At 42.5% G+C, this 12,916-nt stretch overlaps 1 protein-coding gene across 6 annotated transcripts in view; it reads left to right on the plus strand.

Moving 5' to 3' along the window:
• The window catches only part of LDLRAD4 (low density lipoprotein receptor class A domain containing 4), a 559,350-nt gene that overhangs the window by 530,932 nt on the left and 15,502 nt on the right, over positions 1-12,916 (plus strand). For all 6 annotated transcript variants that reach the window (XM_075585414.1, XM_075585415.1, XM_075585416.1 and 3 more), the window contains one exon: positions 4,382-4,536. In XM_075585414.1, coding sequence (XP_075441529.1) covers positions 4,382-4,536 — 155 coding nt within the window. The remainder of the gene's footprint in view (positions 1-4,381; positions 4,537-12,916) is intronic.

Below are 12,916 nucleotides of genomic sequence, written 5' to 3' on the forward strand. Positions count from 1 at the left end.
GTCATTAGAAATGTTGTATATTGTATACCCAGCTCACAAGTGAACAGAGGGGAATTTACTGCTCTGACAAAATGAATACTGACTGATCTGAAAACTCGGTTTGAATGTGGGTGCTTTTGCAGAAGTAACATGTTATAATGAGGGGAATTCCTAATGTTTGTTCGAGAAATATGGCTGTAAATAGTAAGAGGTAAGCCAGCTGGGAAGAGTGCAGAAAAATATGTTCACAAAGTTTTACAGTACAGTACAGTATGTGCAAACCTAGTTGTTTCACTGTTCTTGCTGAAAAGCTGTGTAATGCAGCAAGCATAAGCTTATAGGGCTCCATGTTAAAATGGACATGAACCAAAAGGTGACACTGTGTGCTCATTTGCATGTCATTACCCAGAATCCCTGGCTGCAGTGGAAACATTGATAATGGGGGAAGAGCAGCGTTGCAGACCTGTCTGAGAGGTGTGAATGTGCTCACAAGTGATCATTTCATTTGTTGAGTGCTGTTATTGCAGTAACACAGTCTGCTGCTTATTTCGGCTTGTAACTATTACCAGTATGAGCCTTTTGGGACAGATATGCACAATTCCAGCACTAAAATAATAATTAAATCATATTTTTGTTTACGTATTGTTGTGAAGCTTTTATATCTTTGCTTTCAAATACAAAGAAAGAAAACAGGTGCAGTGTTTACCGCTGGGGAGAATAAAACAATGTTGGAAAATTAGAAGATTGTTTGAAAATTAGTAATGAAAGGCTTTTTCATGGCACAGTAATGTCAATTTTCCGTCATACCATGTTTTAATTTCAAGGTCATCAATGTCCCATACTGTGTATCAAAATAGTATTATGTTTATATAGTTTTCTCATCATTCATAATTATGTTCAGGATCTTGCTTACTCTGTTGTTAACAGAGTAGATAATTGGAAACGTCAAATAATAAGTACAAATAAATAAGTACATATTTTACTACTGTATATTGTTTTTTGTTTGTTTTTCATGTGCTTCTCTCCAATTAACAAGCACGCCATGAAAATGTGCAATGTCTTTTAAAAGTTTCAAATGAAAAAAATAAAGGTCTGAAAGGGCTTGGAAGCTAAAACGGTGTTTTTCTGCAACCAACATTATTGTTCTGTGTTTATTTACCTCTGCCGAGTCATTAATTGGTTCTTATATGTAATCAGTACGACCTGCTTTGCCCTTTTGTTTGTTCTAATGTACTAATAAGATCTGGCAAAATATTGTGGTGTTTTCTCATACTCTGTGTTGCTCTGGTTATGTTTGTTCATAGAAATTACCCAAACTTTGATATTTCCGTGAACCAGCTGTTATTTGGCATTCTAGTTGACCTTCTTTTTCTGGGCAGACCTTTTTGTTTGTGTTACAGACACAGTAGTTTTCCCACAAATGTATTGTATGCAACACTAGCTCTCTAATGGGTCGGACTCCTAGCCAATTTCCTTCCTCTACTGGATCGTTGCAGGGCCCAGTTTCAGCGGGATGTCCTTTAATAAACTGGTTGGATCTGGCTCAACTTAACCTTGGGAAAATTCAGTATGCTTGTGTCTGGTGGCTATTTTCCTCACTTTGGTTGGACAACAGAGAAGGGTTACGTGTTACTCAAATAAACACAATGTTATGGTTACCCTTAAAGAAATGATAGGTACATCAAAGTACAAAATACAATAGTCATTTTGTGTAGGGGAATTGGCAGTAGTTTGGTAATTGTAGCCTATGCCTGTAGTTATATCACTGCAGTAGTTCCAGCGCAGTATTTATATGAAAATATGGTATACAAACTACCAGTTGCCAGTTGTGACCTGGATCTTTCTTCTGCCCAAGGTGCATTCTTCATATGTGAAGGAGGTTGTCAGGAAGCCTGAATCTGCAAGGAAATGCATACAAATACTGTACACATCTTCACAGTGTGTATCTATGTCATGAATCAATCTCATCCTGTCAAAGTAGTAAACCTTACTTGAAATTGGTGGACCCTCCCATGTCCTCAGAACCCCATGGTTACTTAGATATTTGTAGTTTTTTGTGTACTAGTTTTGACACAAAACTACAACTGTGGTGGCGGACTACAAACATGCCAGCCAGGGTCACGAAAAAGACGCAACTTCATTTTGCGATTACATTGTGGATTTTCTATTGGCTGCTGTAGCGAGCCCTGACCGCAGCTGCTATATTGTATATACCCCTGGTCCACCCCAGATTTGCCACTTTAGAACCGGGGGTAAGGTAAAAAATTATAATAATTATACCCAGGATTGCAGATAAGAAGAAAAAAGTGACACACTGTTCTCATTTGCATGTCATTACCCAGAATCCCTGGCTGCAGTGGAATCACTGTTTGCTAAGCGTTAATGGGGAAAGACCGTTGCAGACCTGTCTGAGAAATGCAAATGTACCCACAAGTGGTATTGTTATTTACTGCAATGTTTTAACTACAACAATGCATCATGAATCCGACACTGAAGAGGATTAGAAAATGTAAAACCGTAAAAATGGATTACGTGATGCAGAAGTGCACAGCTTGTTGTATCTTGAAACTGAAAGACAAGTTCAGGTTAGTGTTTGTAACATGGGGTTTTCCATTATGTGCTGTCTTTTCACCAGTTTTGTTACTTAAATATTAAATGTAGTATTTCTCTTTTTTTTCTATTCTGGATTAGATTTAGTGGAGGGTTAGCATGTACTGTACTGTATTTAGGGAAGAGTGAGGAGGAAGGCACAGAGAAAGGGAGGCAGATCACTTAGTCAACTCTATAAAGCAGTGGTACTTTTTTTATTTCTTTTTTAAAGCAATCTTATTCATATTGATCAGTTGCCGAGTGAGCCCTACAATAGTGCACACAGCTACACACCAGCTCACAGGATGCAAGCAGGCCCTCACCTCCCTCTGCTGCCCATGCTTCTTCCGCCTCTGCTTTGGCCCAGCCCCCCAAGCATATGTTCCCGCATTACCCGGTAGCAGCCAATCAGAATTGGGCAAAATGCCCAACCCCCTATCAACTACCCTGCTTTGTCCCTGCTCTGCGAGAACAGATAAATCCCGCTGATCCTCTCACGGCCCTTTAATGTACCACAGAACCTAGTGGAGAAACGCTGCTATAAAGGTTTGCAGGTTGCGTGTATGTGTGTATTTTCCGGGCTTTCAATTTTGAACTTTAATGAGTAGGCCCTATTACATTTTCTTATGATCACACTTTTCCAGGATTGTTGCACCGATTTTTATAACGTGGATTAAAGCGTTGTTCAGAAATATTAGGATGCATAAGTTCCTTTGGAACAGCTAAAAAGCTCTAAAACAAGGAGATGTGCTATTGACTTAAGAGATGTTAAACATTCAGACACATTTGCTTTCTCACTGAATATTAAAGATTTGTGAAAATGTTCATATTTGCAAAAAAAATAATCCTTCAAGCATCAACAATCTCTTTGAATGATTCAGTTTTACCTAGAAAATCCCCACTGCGTAAAATTATCTCTAAATTCTCTTACTGTTTAGAAAATGTAACTGCGTCTTGCATTAAGCTTTTTATAATGCAATCATTTGGATTTTTAAAGTTCTTTGCAAATGGGTGTAGCCAAATTCCATAACATTTGATGATGTTGGCAGCTTTTCTCTAACTGCAGTAATTAGCACCGATAAGTTTGGCATTCGATTTCACAAATGTGCAAAGTTCTGTAAAAGTTTGTGAAAGTGAAGGGGAAGGAAATTGAGACACGTGTGCACATCTCTAATGTGGATGCCAAAACAGTCACTTAGACTTATGCATTCATGGGCAGTGGATACATGGAACAATTGGATGACCTATGCGGAGGAGACATTTGTATCAGATGTTACAATGGAATGTATTAGTAATCTGCGTCCCTTTCAGTTGTGTTTCTCCTTTTTTGTGCATCAGAGAAACCTCTGCTTCTGAGATGCTGTAAACTTAGATTTGATTTCAACTTAAGAAACTTGATCAACTATTTACTTCTACCTGAAGGAGACACTAACATACAGAATAGTAAACAGCTAGTGTTCTACATAGGTGCAAATAGCATTTGTCTGGTACAAACATTACTAAAATGAATGAACGCATTGTTCAGTTGTGTGGAAAGTTTTCTAATTCTGAGTTTAATAGGAGGATGTTATGTATCGACAAGTTAATGTCCAGAACTGATCATTGCTGAAATACGTTGTTACAATAGAATTTGGCCAAGTACAGTAATAGCATTTTATTAATTTGGTTCCTAAATTATGCTTGAAAAAATATTTACTGTGGCCTATTTCCAGAATGATCAATAAATATCTATATCGTACTTAACTGGTACTGATTAAGTCATTTGCTGAGGTTGATTATATACCTAATGAAGTTTTGTTTCTGTTTATTTCAGCTGAACTGGAGTTTGTCCAGATTATCATCATAATTGTGGTTATAACGGTGATGGTGGTAGTGATTGTCTGTCTTCTGAATCATTACAAGCTCTCAGCCCGGTCCTTCATTAATAGACAAAGCCAAAGCAGAAGACAAGAAGAGGCTTTACAGCCGGTGAGTCTCCTATTTCATTTATACTTTACTATGTTGTTCCACACAATATGGCATCTTCTTCATTTGGGCATGGACCTATGAACCTGAGACATTTACTGTAGGCTCCACACTTGGTTGATATAGAAAAAAGAATGTGGGTGTTAGCATTGTAGATGACTTGCAAACTTTGGGGGGAATCACATCAGGCCCTGCCTTAAGGCAAGCAAGGCGCTTGCATTGGGCCCTGTGCTGCTGGGTTTGTACGTTGGTGCTGTGGCCCGGTCCTTCTCTGCCCGACAGGAGGAGAGAGCTGGAGGAGGGACCTGGGGAGGCCCAGGACCGGCAGGACTGCTCCTAACGCCAGTGTTAGGCTGGGGCCATGGTGCCTTTGCCGGCGCGGAGGCTGTGAAGTGACCTGCGTGAAGCGGGTGCTTTCCCAGGCCATGGCGGACGGGCCATGGAGGGGCCTTCCTAGGGGCGTCACGGAGCTGGTTCGTCCTCATTGGGCGAACCGCTCACGTGATCGGCCTGTCGCACCAAGAAATACATTTCAACTGATTTCTTGCGCAACGCGCGCCCCCTCCTCCGCACGCCGCATGGATGCGATCACTGCCTTACGGCAGTCTGATCGCTGAGGGTGCGGACGCCTCTGCACGGTCTGCAGTACCATGGCCCCAGCCTAAGTGTGTGTGTGTGTCTGTTGGAGTGATGGTGGTGAGTGGTGAGAGGGGGATCTTACCTTCTTCAGAACGGCCCTCTTCCTTCGTTGTCGTGGTGACCCGACGTCAATTGGCGACATGTTGCCATGACAACGTGACTCTAACTCCCCCCCTCTGACCCTGCTCTCACTGCACACACTCACGGCCGCCCCTGACTACTTCCACTGGAGGGGCCCTCCTGCCAGCGTGCCACCATGGCCCTTGCAAACTCTTAAGGCCGGGAACCTGAGAAGATTTGTGCAGAGGTTTAAAGCGACAACACTATAACAGACTGTTGTGCGCTGCTCATGTTTGCTCAACTCTGGCTTTCTGGTTGTGCACCTTTTCTATGCATTTCCTCTTTACAAGTCCACTTAGCAGCAAAGCGAAATCATTCAGCCAAGTAATGCCTTCTCTAGAACTTTTAATATCGGGATATGATGAATAATATTTGAATTTAAGTCCAAAAGTTGAGGAAAGCACATTAATTCACACCACAGACTATTCAACACATTTGAAGGAGCTAAGTAACAAGGCTTTATGAAAACTCAAGTGGTGGTAGATAGTTTTAAAAAAGCATTCCAAGCTATTTTTTGTTAACAGATATGTATAGAAAACAGTGGTCTCTGGTGCTCTGTGTTAACTTCCGCTCCGGGGATCCACTGATTTCCAAGATCCCTCTGTAGGTGCTGCCAGTATGATTCCTAAATCTGCCACAGCACGTGGGCCAATAGGAAGCTGTGATAGATGGCGTCGCTGCTTTCTATTGGCTCCCCTGGCGCTGGAGATTTAAACCTTCATAATGTTTACCCAGCCAGGGATGATACCAAGGGCACTTTTGGTGGTCTGTATCTCGAGAATCAGGGGAGCTAAAATGAATGCGGTTTAGTTCCGGAGACCGGAGGGAAAAGGGAGACTCGGCGGTCACAGCTCTCCAAAAGACAACCAAGCGCATAAAAATAAAAAACTTTATACAATTAAAAAAGACATCCACAGAGTAAGCCTCTCTGTGGATGTCTTTTTTGATTCAATAAAGTTTTTTTTATTTTTATGCGCTTGGTTGTCTTTCGGAGAGCTGTGGCCGCCGAGTCTCCCTTTTCCCTCTGTTCACTTACCACGCGCAGGAGCACGCCACCTCTACCAGCAGCCTGGAGCACCACGCCGCTTCCCATCAGCAACACCCGGCAGTTTACACTTCAGATCGTGAGTACTTGCCAGCTGATTGACTCTCCGTTGTACACTGGATGTAGGTGAGGCTGGCATTTTCTGGGTTCTTTGACTTACCTAGGGGCACTTCACTGATGAGGCTCATTTGTACTTCTACCAGTTATGCTATATAGCGCCCCTTCCAGAGTTAGTTTGTTCATTTATGGAGGACTATTGATCTAGCGGTTCATTCCATGATGCTGTGGTGAAATTCTCTGATTCCTATGGACTAAAAGTTTCCTGCCTAGTTTGTAGCATCAGCTACTCAGGGTTCATTCCCTGTTTTTTCCTCCTAGTTCCGGAGATCTCCTGCTTCCCACCTAGGGGAAATAAATATAAAAGAACCTATGCCATACCACACCTTTACCATCAGTATTACTTCAATATATTGCATTAGTAGATGCTTTCAATACAAAGCATGACTGACATAAAATGGATACACACACAGGTGCACAGTCAGTGGGCCTAATACATGGGTGTCTAGGCTTAATGCTAAATAATTGCAATGAAATAATGACCGGTACAGTACCTCCCCTGGGGACCAAACTGCACATCATGGTGTATTTGGGATAAAAGAAAAAGGATGCTGGTGATGATGCTCAGTACTTCATTCATGGAAATATAACATGCAGTAAAAAAAAAAGATACCTAAAATGGCCACGCTATCGAGGTCATTCAGCTCTCTTCTTCAAGTATGTGATCCGGTTGAAACAAGTATGGGATCAAGACGAAAAAATGGATATTAAAAGAAATGTGTACTTACAGATTGTGTTTTTAAATAGCACTTTCTGGAGCCATTGGGAATATTTTTGAATATATTCTATTTTCTAATATATTTGTATAATTTCATGCAATGCCAATACAGGCATACCCCGCATTAACGTACGCAATGGGACCGGAGCATGTATGTAAAGCGAAAATATACTTAAAGTGAAGCACTACCTTTTATCCACTTATCGATGCATGTACTGTACTGCAATCGTCATATACGTGCATAACTGATGAAATAACGCATTTGTAACAGGCTCTATAGTCTCCCCGCTTGCGCACAGCTTCGGTACAGGTAGGGAGCCGGTGTTGCTGTTCAGGACATGCTGACAAGCGCATGCGCAAAGTGCCGTTTGTCTATTGGGCAATATGTCCTTACTCGCGAGTGTACTTAAAGTGAGTGTCCTTAAACCGGGGTATGCCTGTATTCATTTTTGGAGACATTGCATATTTGTTTTGTGTGTTTTATGTCTGTTTGTTGTATTGACAGTGTAAAGAATAAAGGACAGTTTACTCTTGTCATTGCACTTCCAGTGATGCTACTAGCTACAAGGTTCCAATTTGCTGTTTTGTGATGGGAGGCATGTGTCATGCATGACCCAGACAGCTGATTGAACATCGCGCCTTTGCACTGTAAGCTCATTGAAAGGCATAGCTGCAAGAGCCAGTCAGCTTTCATTAGAATATGCTGTAGTTAGGTTTTTCTGGTGCTTCAGGCTGCCGTTCTGGTGGAAGTTCTTTATATCTTCTATTTATTTTTTTACCAACTATTCCAGGACAATAAGTCATCCTTTACTTAACAGAAGAAAAAAAAAACATTATTAAAACTTTGGCTAAAAGCTGGAACTTGTTATAACCGTAAATAATGTATAGCTTCATTAAAAATGTGATGACTTTGGGCCTTGCCTCCAAAATCTTTACAGCATTATTAAGGCGATGACCATCTTCTTTCAAAATGCTATAGAGCAGGGGTGCGCAAACTGGGGGGCGAACATTTTTCTTATTGAGGCCCCACTCTCTTCCCCAAAGCATTTAAAGGAAATGCCATTTTTTAATTTTCATGTATGGAAAGCAGGGGGTCTCCGGAGCTGAACCACATTGTTTCAGGTCCAGGGGACACCCTGCTCCCTGAAACACTCACTTGAGAAGGTGCCACTGCTACTTCATTGAGGTTTAAACGTCCCGTGTCACTTAGGCCAATAGGAAGCCGCGATGGATGGCTTTGTGGCTTCCAATTGGCCTGCGTGACATGGGAAATGTAAACCTCCATTTTGTTTTTGCTGAAGGGAACTGTAACACGAGCACATTCCCAAGTAACTCAGGAAGCATGGGGTCCCCAGGGCAGAAATGATACTGGTTCAGCTTCGGCGACCCCATGCTTCCTACACATGTAAAACAAAAAAGGGGGGGGCAAAAGTAAACATAGTAGGGGGAACTTCTCCTTTAAGTACTGTATAGGCAGAAAGTATCCGTCATTAAGTTTTAAACAAGCCACTTTTTTTTATTTTCAGTACGGTGCTCGCGTTACTTAAAGCAAATGTACCTTAAATTTTTTAAAATTAGTTTCCCATCTAGACAGAAAGCAGGGGGTCTCCGTAGCTGAACCCTCGTCATTTCTACCCTCATACGTCCTGAGTTACTTACAGAGGAAGGTACCCCGAGTCTCTCCTGCAGGTATAAAGGTCCTGTTTCACATCAAGGAAAAAAGATTACATCATTTCAAGCACACTGCAAATGTTATGGCTGTTTTAAATTTTAATTGTATCCATTTAAATTTAATTTGAATGCACTATTGTATACATAGTAAATGGCAATACTAGTATACAGCTGTTGAAAGCCCAAGCCGGTGTGGGGCCTTTTCACAGGATCCCTGTACCGCAAGCATCACATTTAAGTGAATGAATGGGCTTACCTTGTTGATTGAACCACCACAGAATTCTAATACGTAGAATACCCACTGGTGCTATTTTCCTGGAGGATTCTTGTTTTATAAAGCATTAGCAGAGATGCTGGTTTTTACAAAATGTATTGTAGTATTACTAATGATCCAGACAAACTCCAGACAAACTGTGTTTGTGTGCTACCCCCTAGTGGAAATGATATAGATGTCTCTTATTGAATAAATAAAAATGCCACTTGTAAAATGCTTTTCAGTAGGATCTTATTGAAAGCTCTGTGATATTTATTGCGCATTTGATAGTATTACAAATACGTGAATCTAAGCTTTTTTCTATTTGGTTTAGTGAGTAGTCACCACTGCAAGTGGATTTGAGTTGTAAATTGCGCATTGGTTACAGTGTATTTAGCATATGCAGCTGTTCTCTATTTAAGTACAGCAGAGTATAAACGTGATAAGCAAAGGGATTCTTCTGCACCGCTGTCAAAAAGGTGTACATTATAGGAAATAAAGTGAGAGGTGATGTTTTGAATGTCATTTACTTAAAAAAAATATATATATATATATTAATAATAATAGTACATTTGTATACTTAGGAATAAGGAAAAATACCGAAGTTTGTGAGTTTAATTTTTTATCTGAATTTTGGGTTGTAATCAGTAGGTTGTATGTATGGGATAGTGTAAGTGTTTAGGGGCCCAGCCAGGGAGGTAGCCAGGGTAGACCCTGAGCAGGCACAGTCCTCACTAATATTACAAATGCCCAACCTAAACCCACCATGAATGAGCTTGTGACTCCCACACTGCACAGCCGCATATTGAGGCAGCAGCGCTTTTGCGGGAGTGAGAGCTCCACGTGTACAGGGAAGGAGGATTTGGCAGTGGTGAGCAAGTTAGGAGGAAAAGAGAGTAGGGACTGTCACTCTCTACCTTCTCATGTTACCAAACTCCCCTGTTATCCATTGCCCCTCCTGACACTTACTGCCCCCTTGTCACCCACTGCCCTCCCCGTTCACCCACTGTATCCCGTACCCAAATCACTCCTCCGCAGTTGCTCTCCCAGTCACTCCTCTCGTCTTCCACTTCTCCCCGTGTTATCCCCTCCCTCCACATGTGACTCCCTCTCCCCCACCTCAGGTGTCACCCCTCCTCTCCACCCCAAGTTTCATCCACTCCCACTTGTGTTACCTCCTCTCGCCCACTCCCCCCACGTGTCACACTATCCCCTCCCACATATGTCACACTTCCCCCCATGTCAAGGATCAAGTTTTCAGTATCTCTGTATGTGCTGCGCTGTTTTAGTGTTGCTTGCATGTTATGGTAATGTATTCTGTGTTGCATGCTCCTTCATGAATTTATTATTTCAAGTTGAACTCTGCGTCAGTGTATAGTAGATTCAAGATATACTCTCTGTCAGTGTATAGTGTGGTCAGGTTATACAGAGTATTAGAGTATAACCTGACCGCACTATACAATGACACAGAGTACAACCAGAGTTTATTTGCGCAAATTTCAGGCCACCGCCACCAACCAAATATGCCCTGCCTCAGGCTCAGTCCTGGCTACGTCCCTAGGCCCCTACACCCCCTGCCGACACCAATTCTCTGCCGGCAGCACACAGAGGAGAAATCCCTTCCTCTCTGCTGAGCCTCAGCCAGTGGGCGGGACTTCAGGGAGAGAACGGTGCAGAACCGAAGCATGCAGAAGACACAGACTAAAATAAGTGAGAGGGAAGGAACAAATCAGGGAGAATGACAGGCATGAAAAGAGGAAATCATAAATAAAGGAGAAAATAGAAATACATAAGAGGGAAAAGACAGACACGAAGGAGGATAAACGGGAGAACGATATGAGGGTGAAAGAGAGAGGAAGATGTGAAGGGAAGTAAAAGAGAAAGATGCCCATTAGTGAAGATACTGTAATCATGATTGTTAATGAGGAAAAAGACGTGAAGAGGAAAATAAGAAAAAGACACGGGGGAAGGGGATAGAAAGAAAAACATGGAGGATTAAAGAAAAAAATGGCATGACTGGGACAAGAAGAGATACTGAGACATGGGGGTGTTAAAAAGAGAAAGCGTGTGTGAGAAAAGAGTAGAGGGGGGAAACAAAGAAAGGTATTTGGGAGAGGAAAAAAGAGATGAGGGGGAAATAAGAGAAATGCATGAGGGGAGAACAGAGCATGAGATGAAGGGTGTAAGAAGAGAAAGACATGCTGGGAGAAAAGGAGAGAGAAAGACATGCTGGGGGGAGAGGAGAGAGAAAGACACGCTGGGAGAAAAGGAGAGAGAAAGACATGCTGGGAGAAAAGGAGAGAGAAAGACATGCTGGGGGGAGAGGAGAGAGAAAGACATGCTGGGAGAAAAGGAGAGAGAAAGACATGCTGGGAGAAAAGGAGAGAGAAAGACATGCTGGGAGAAAAGGAGAGAGAAAGACATGCTGGGGGGAGAGGAGAGAGAAAGACATGCTGGGAGAAAAGGAGAGAGAAAGACATGCTGGGAGAAAAGGAGAGAGAAAGACATGCTGGGAGAAAAGGAGAGAGAAAGACAAGCTGGGAGAAAAGGAGAGAGAAAGACATGCTGGGGGGAGAGGAGAGAGAAAGACATGCTGGGAGAAAAGGAGAGAGAAAGACATGCTGGGAGAAAAGGAGAGAGAAAGACATGCTGGGAGAAAAGGAGAGTGAGAGACATGCTGGGGGAGGTGAGAGAAAGGCATGTTGGGGGGTGAAGAGAAACATGAAGGTTAGAGATAATTACATAAAAGGAAACATAAGAGAGTTAAGGGTGGGGAAGAAAAGAAAGATAGATATTGGGACGAAATTGAGAAAAACAGGGGAAGGAAAGAAGAAAGATATTGGGGGAAGGAAAGAAGAAAGATATTGGGGAAAGGACAAGAATAAAGGACATGAGAGGAGGAGGGGAGAACAAAGACACCAAATGTGATTATGTTGTAACATTTGTGGGGGCCCATTCTTCACATTTGTCCTGGACCCAAAAAATTGTAGTTGATGGCCCTTGAGGGTACGTCAGAGAGGTATAGTGTAAAGGGACTGGGAGGACACATGACAGCATGCATTCATTTGTCACAGCAGTTGATATTCAGTTTCCCATAAGGCATAACTAGCTCATCAGCTGGAAGCCCAACGTGTCTACTACAGTGTTTCTCAACCTTTTTTTAACCCATGCCCCCTTTTGATAAACATAAAAATCTCACGCCCCTTCAAACCTGCCTTTTATTTGAAATATCAAGACTAAAAATAAAATCAAAGCATTTGTAAATTTAGAAAAAAATATTTATTTCGATCTTCAAATTTGTTTACATTGATGTCAATTGATAATGTATGTTTAATGTGAGCATTGAGGCCGCTTGCTTGCCACAAGCTTTGGGATTCTGGGCACTGGAAGATAGAGCACAACATAGGTCACTTTCAACGTTGAGCCTGTGGCGTTGCTTTGTTTTTATAGCCACAAGTGCAGAGAAGCCGGCTGCGCAAAGGTATGTCGATTCAAATGGGATGAGAACACGCAGAGCCTGCTCACCGGCACCGCGGCACCATCCACACACGACAAACTCTGCAGCGTAACTTAGAGATAAGTAAGGCCGCGGTCCCAGTGCTGAGGCGTGCGCTGCGCGAACAAACACCGCCCCTCAATGGGGCTGGGCCCAATATGCACCTTTGCGCAGAATGTGCAGCCGCGCTGTACGACAATTTTTCAAAAAGACATTCAAATTGATTTAACAATTTGCGATGGGTGGCCCCGCCCCTGCCGGCGGTTCTGCCAATGAGGGCGAACCAGCCGCGTGATGTGGCCACGCCCCTGGAAACTCTCATTC

Source organism: Ascaphus truei, chromosome 2, assembly GCF_040206685.1.
Source record: "Ascaphus truei isolate aAscTru1 chromosome 2, aAscTru1.hap1, whole genome shotgun sequence".
Taxonomy (NCBI): domain Eukaryota; kingdom Metazoa; phylum Chordata; class Amphibia; order Anura; family Ascaphidae; genus Ascaphus; species Ascaphus truei.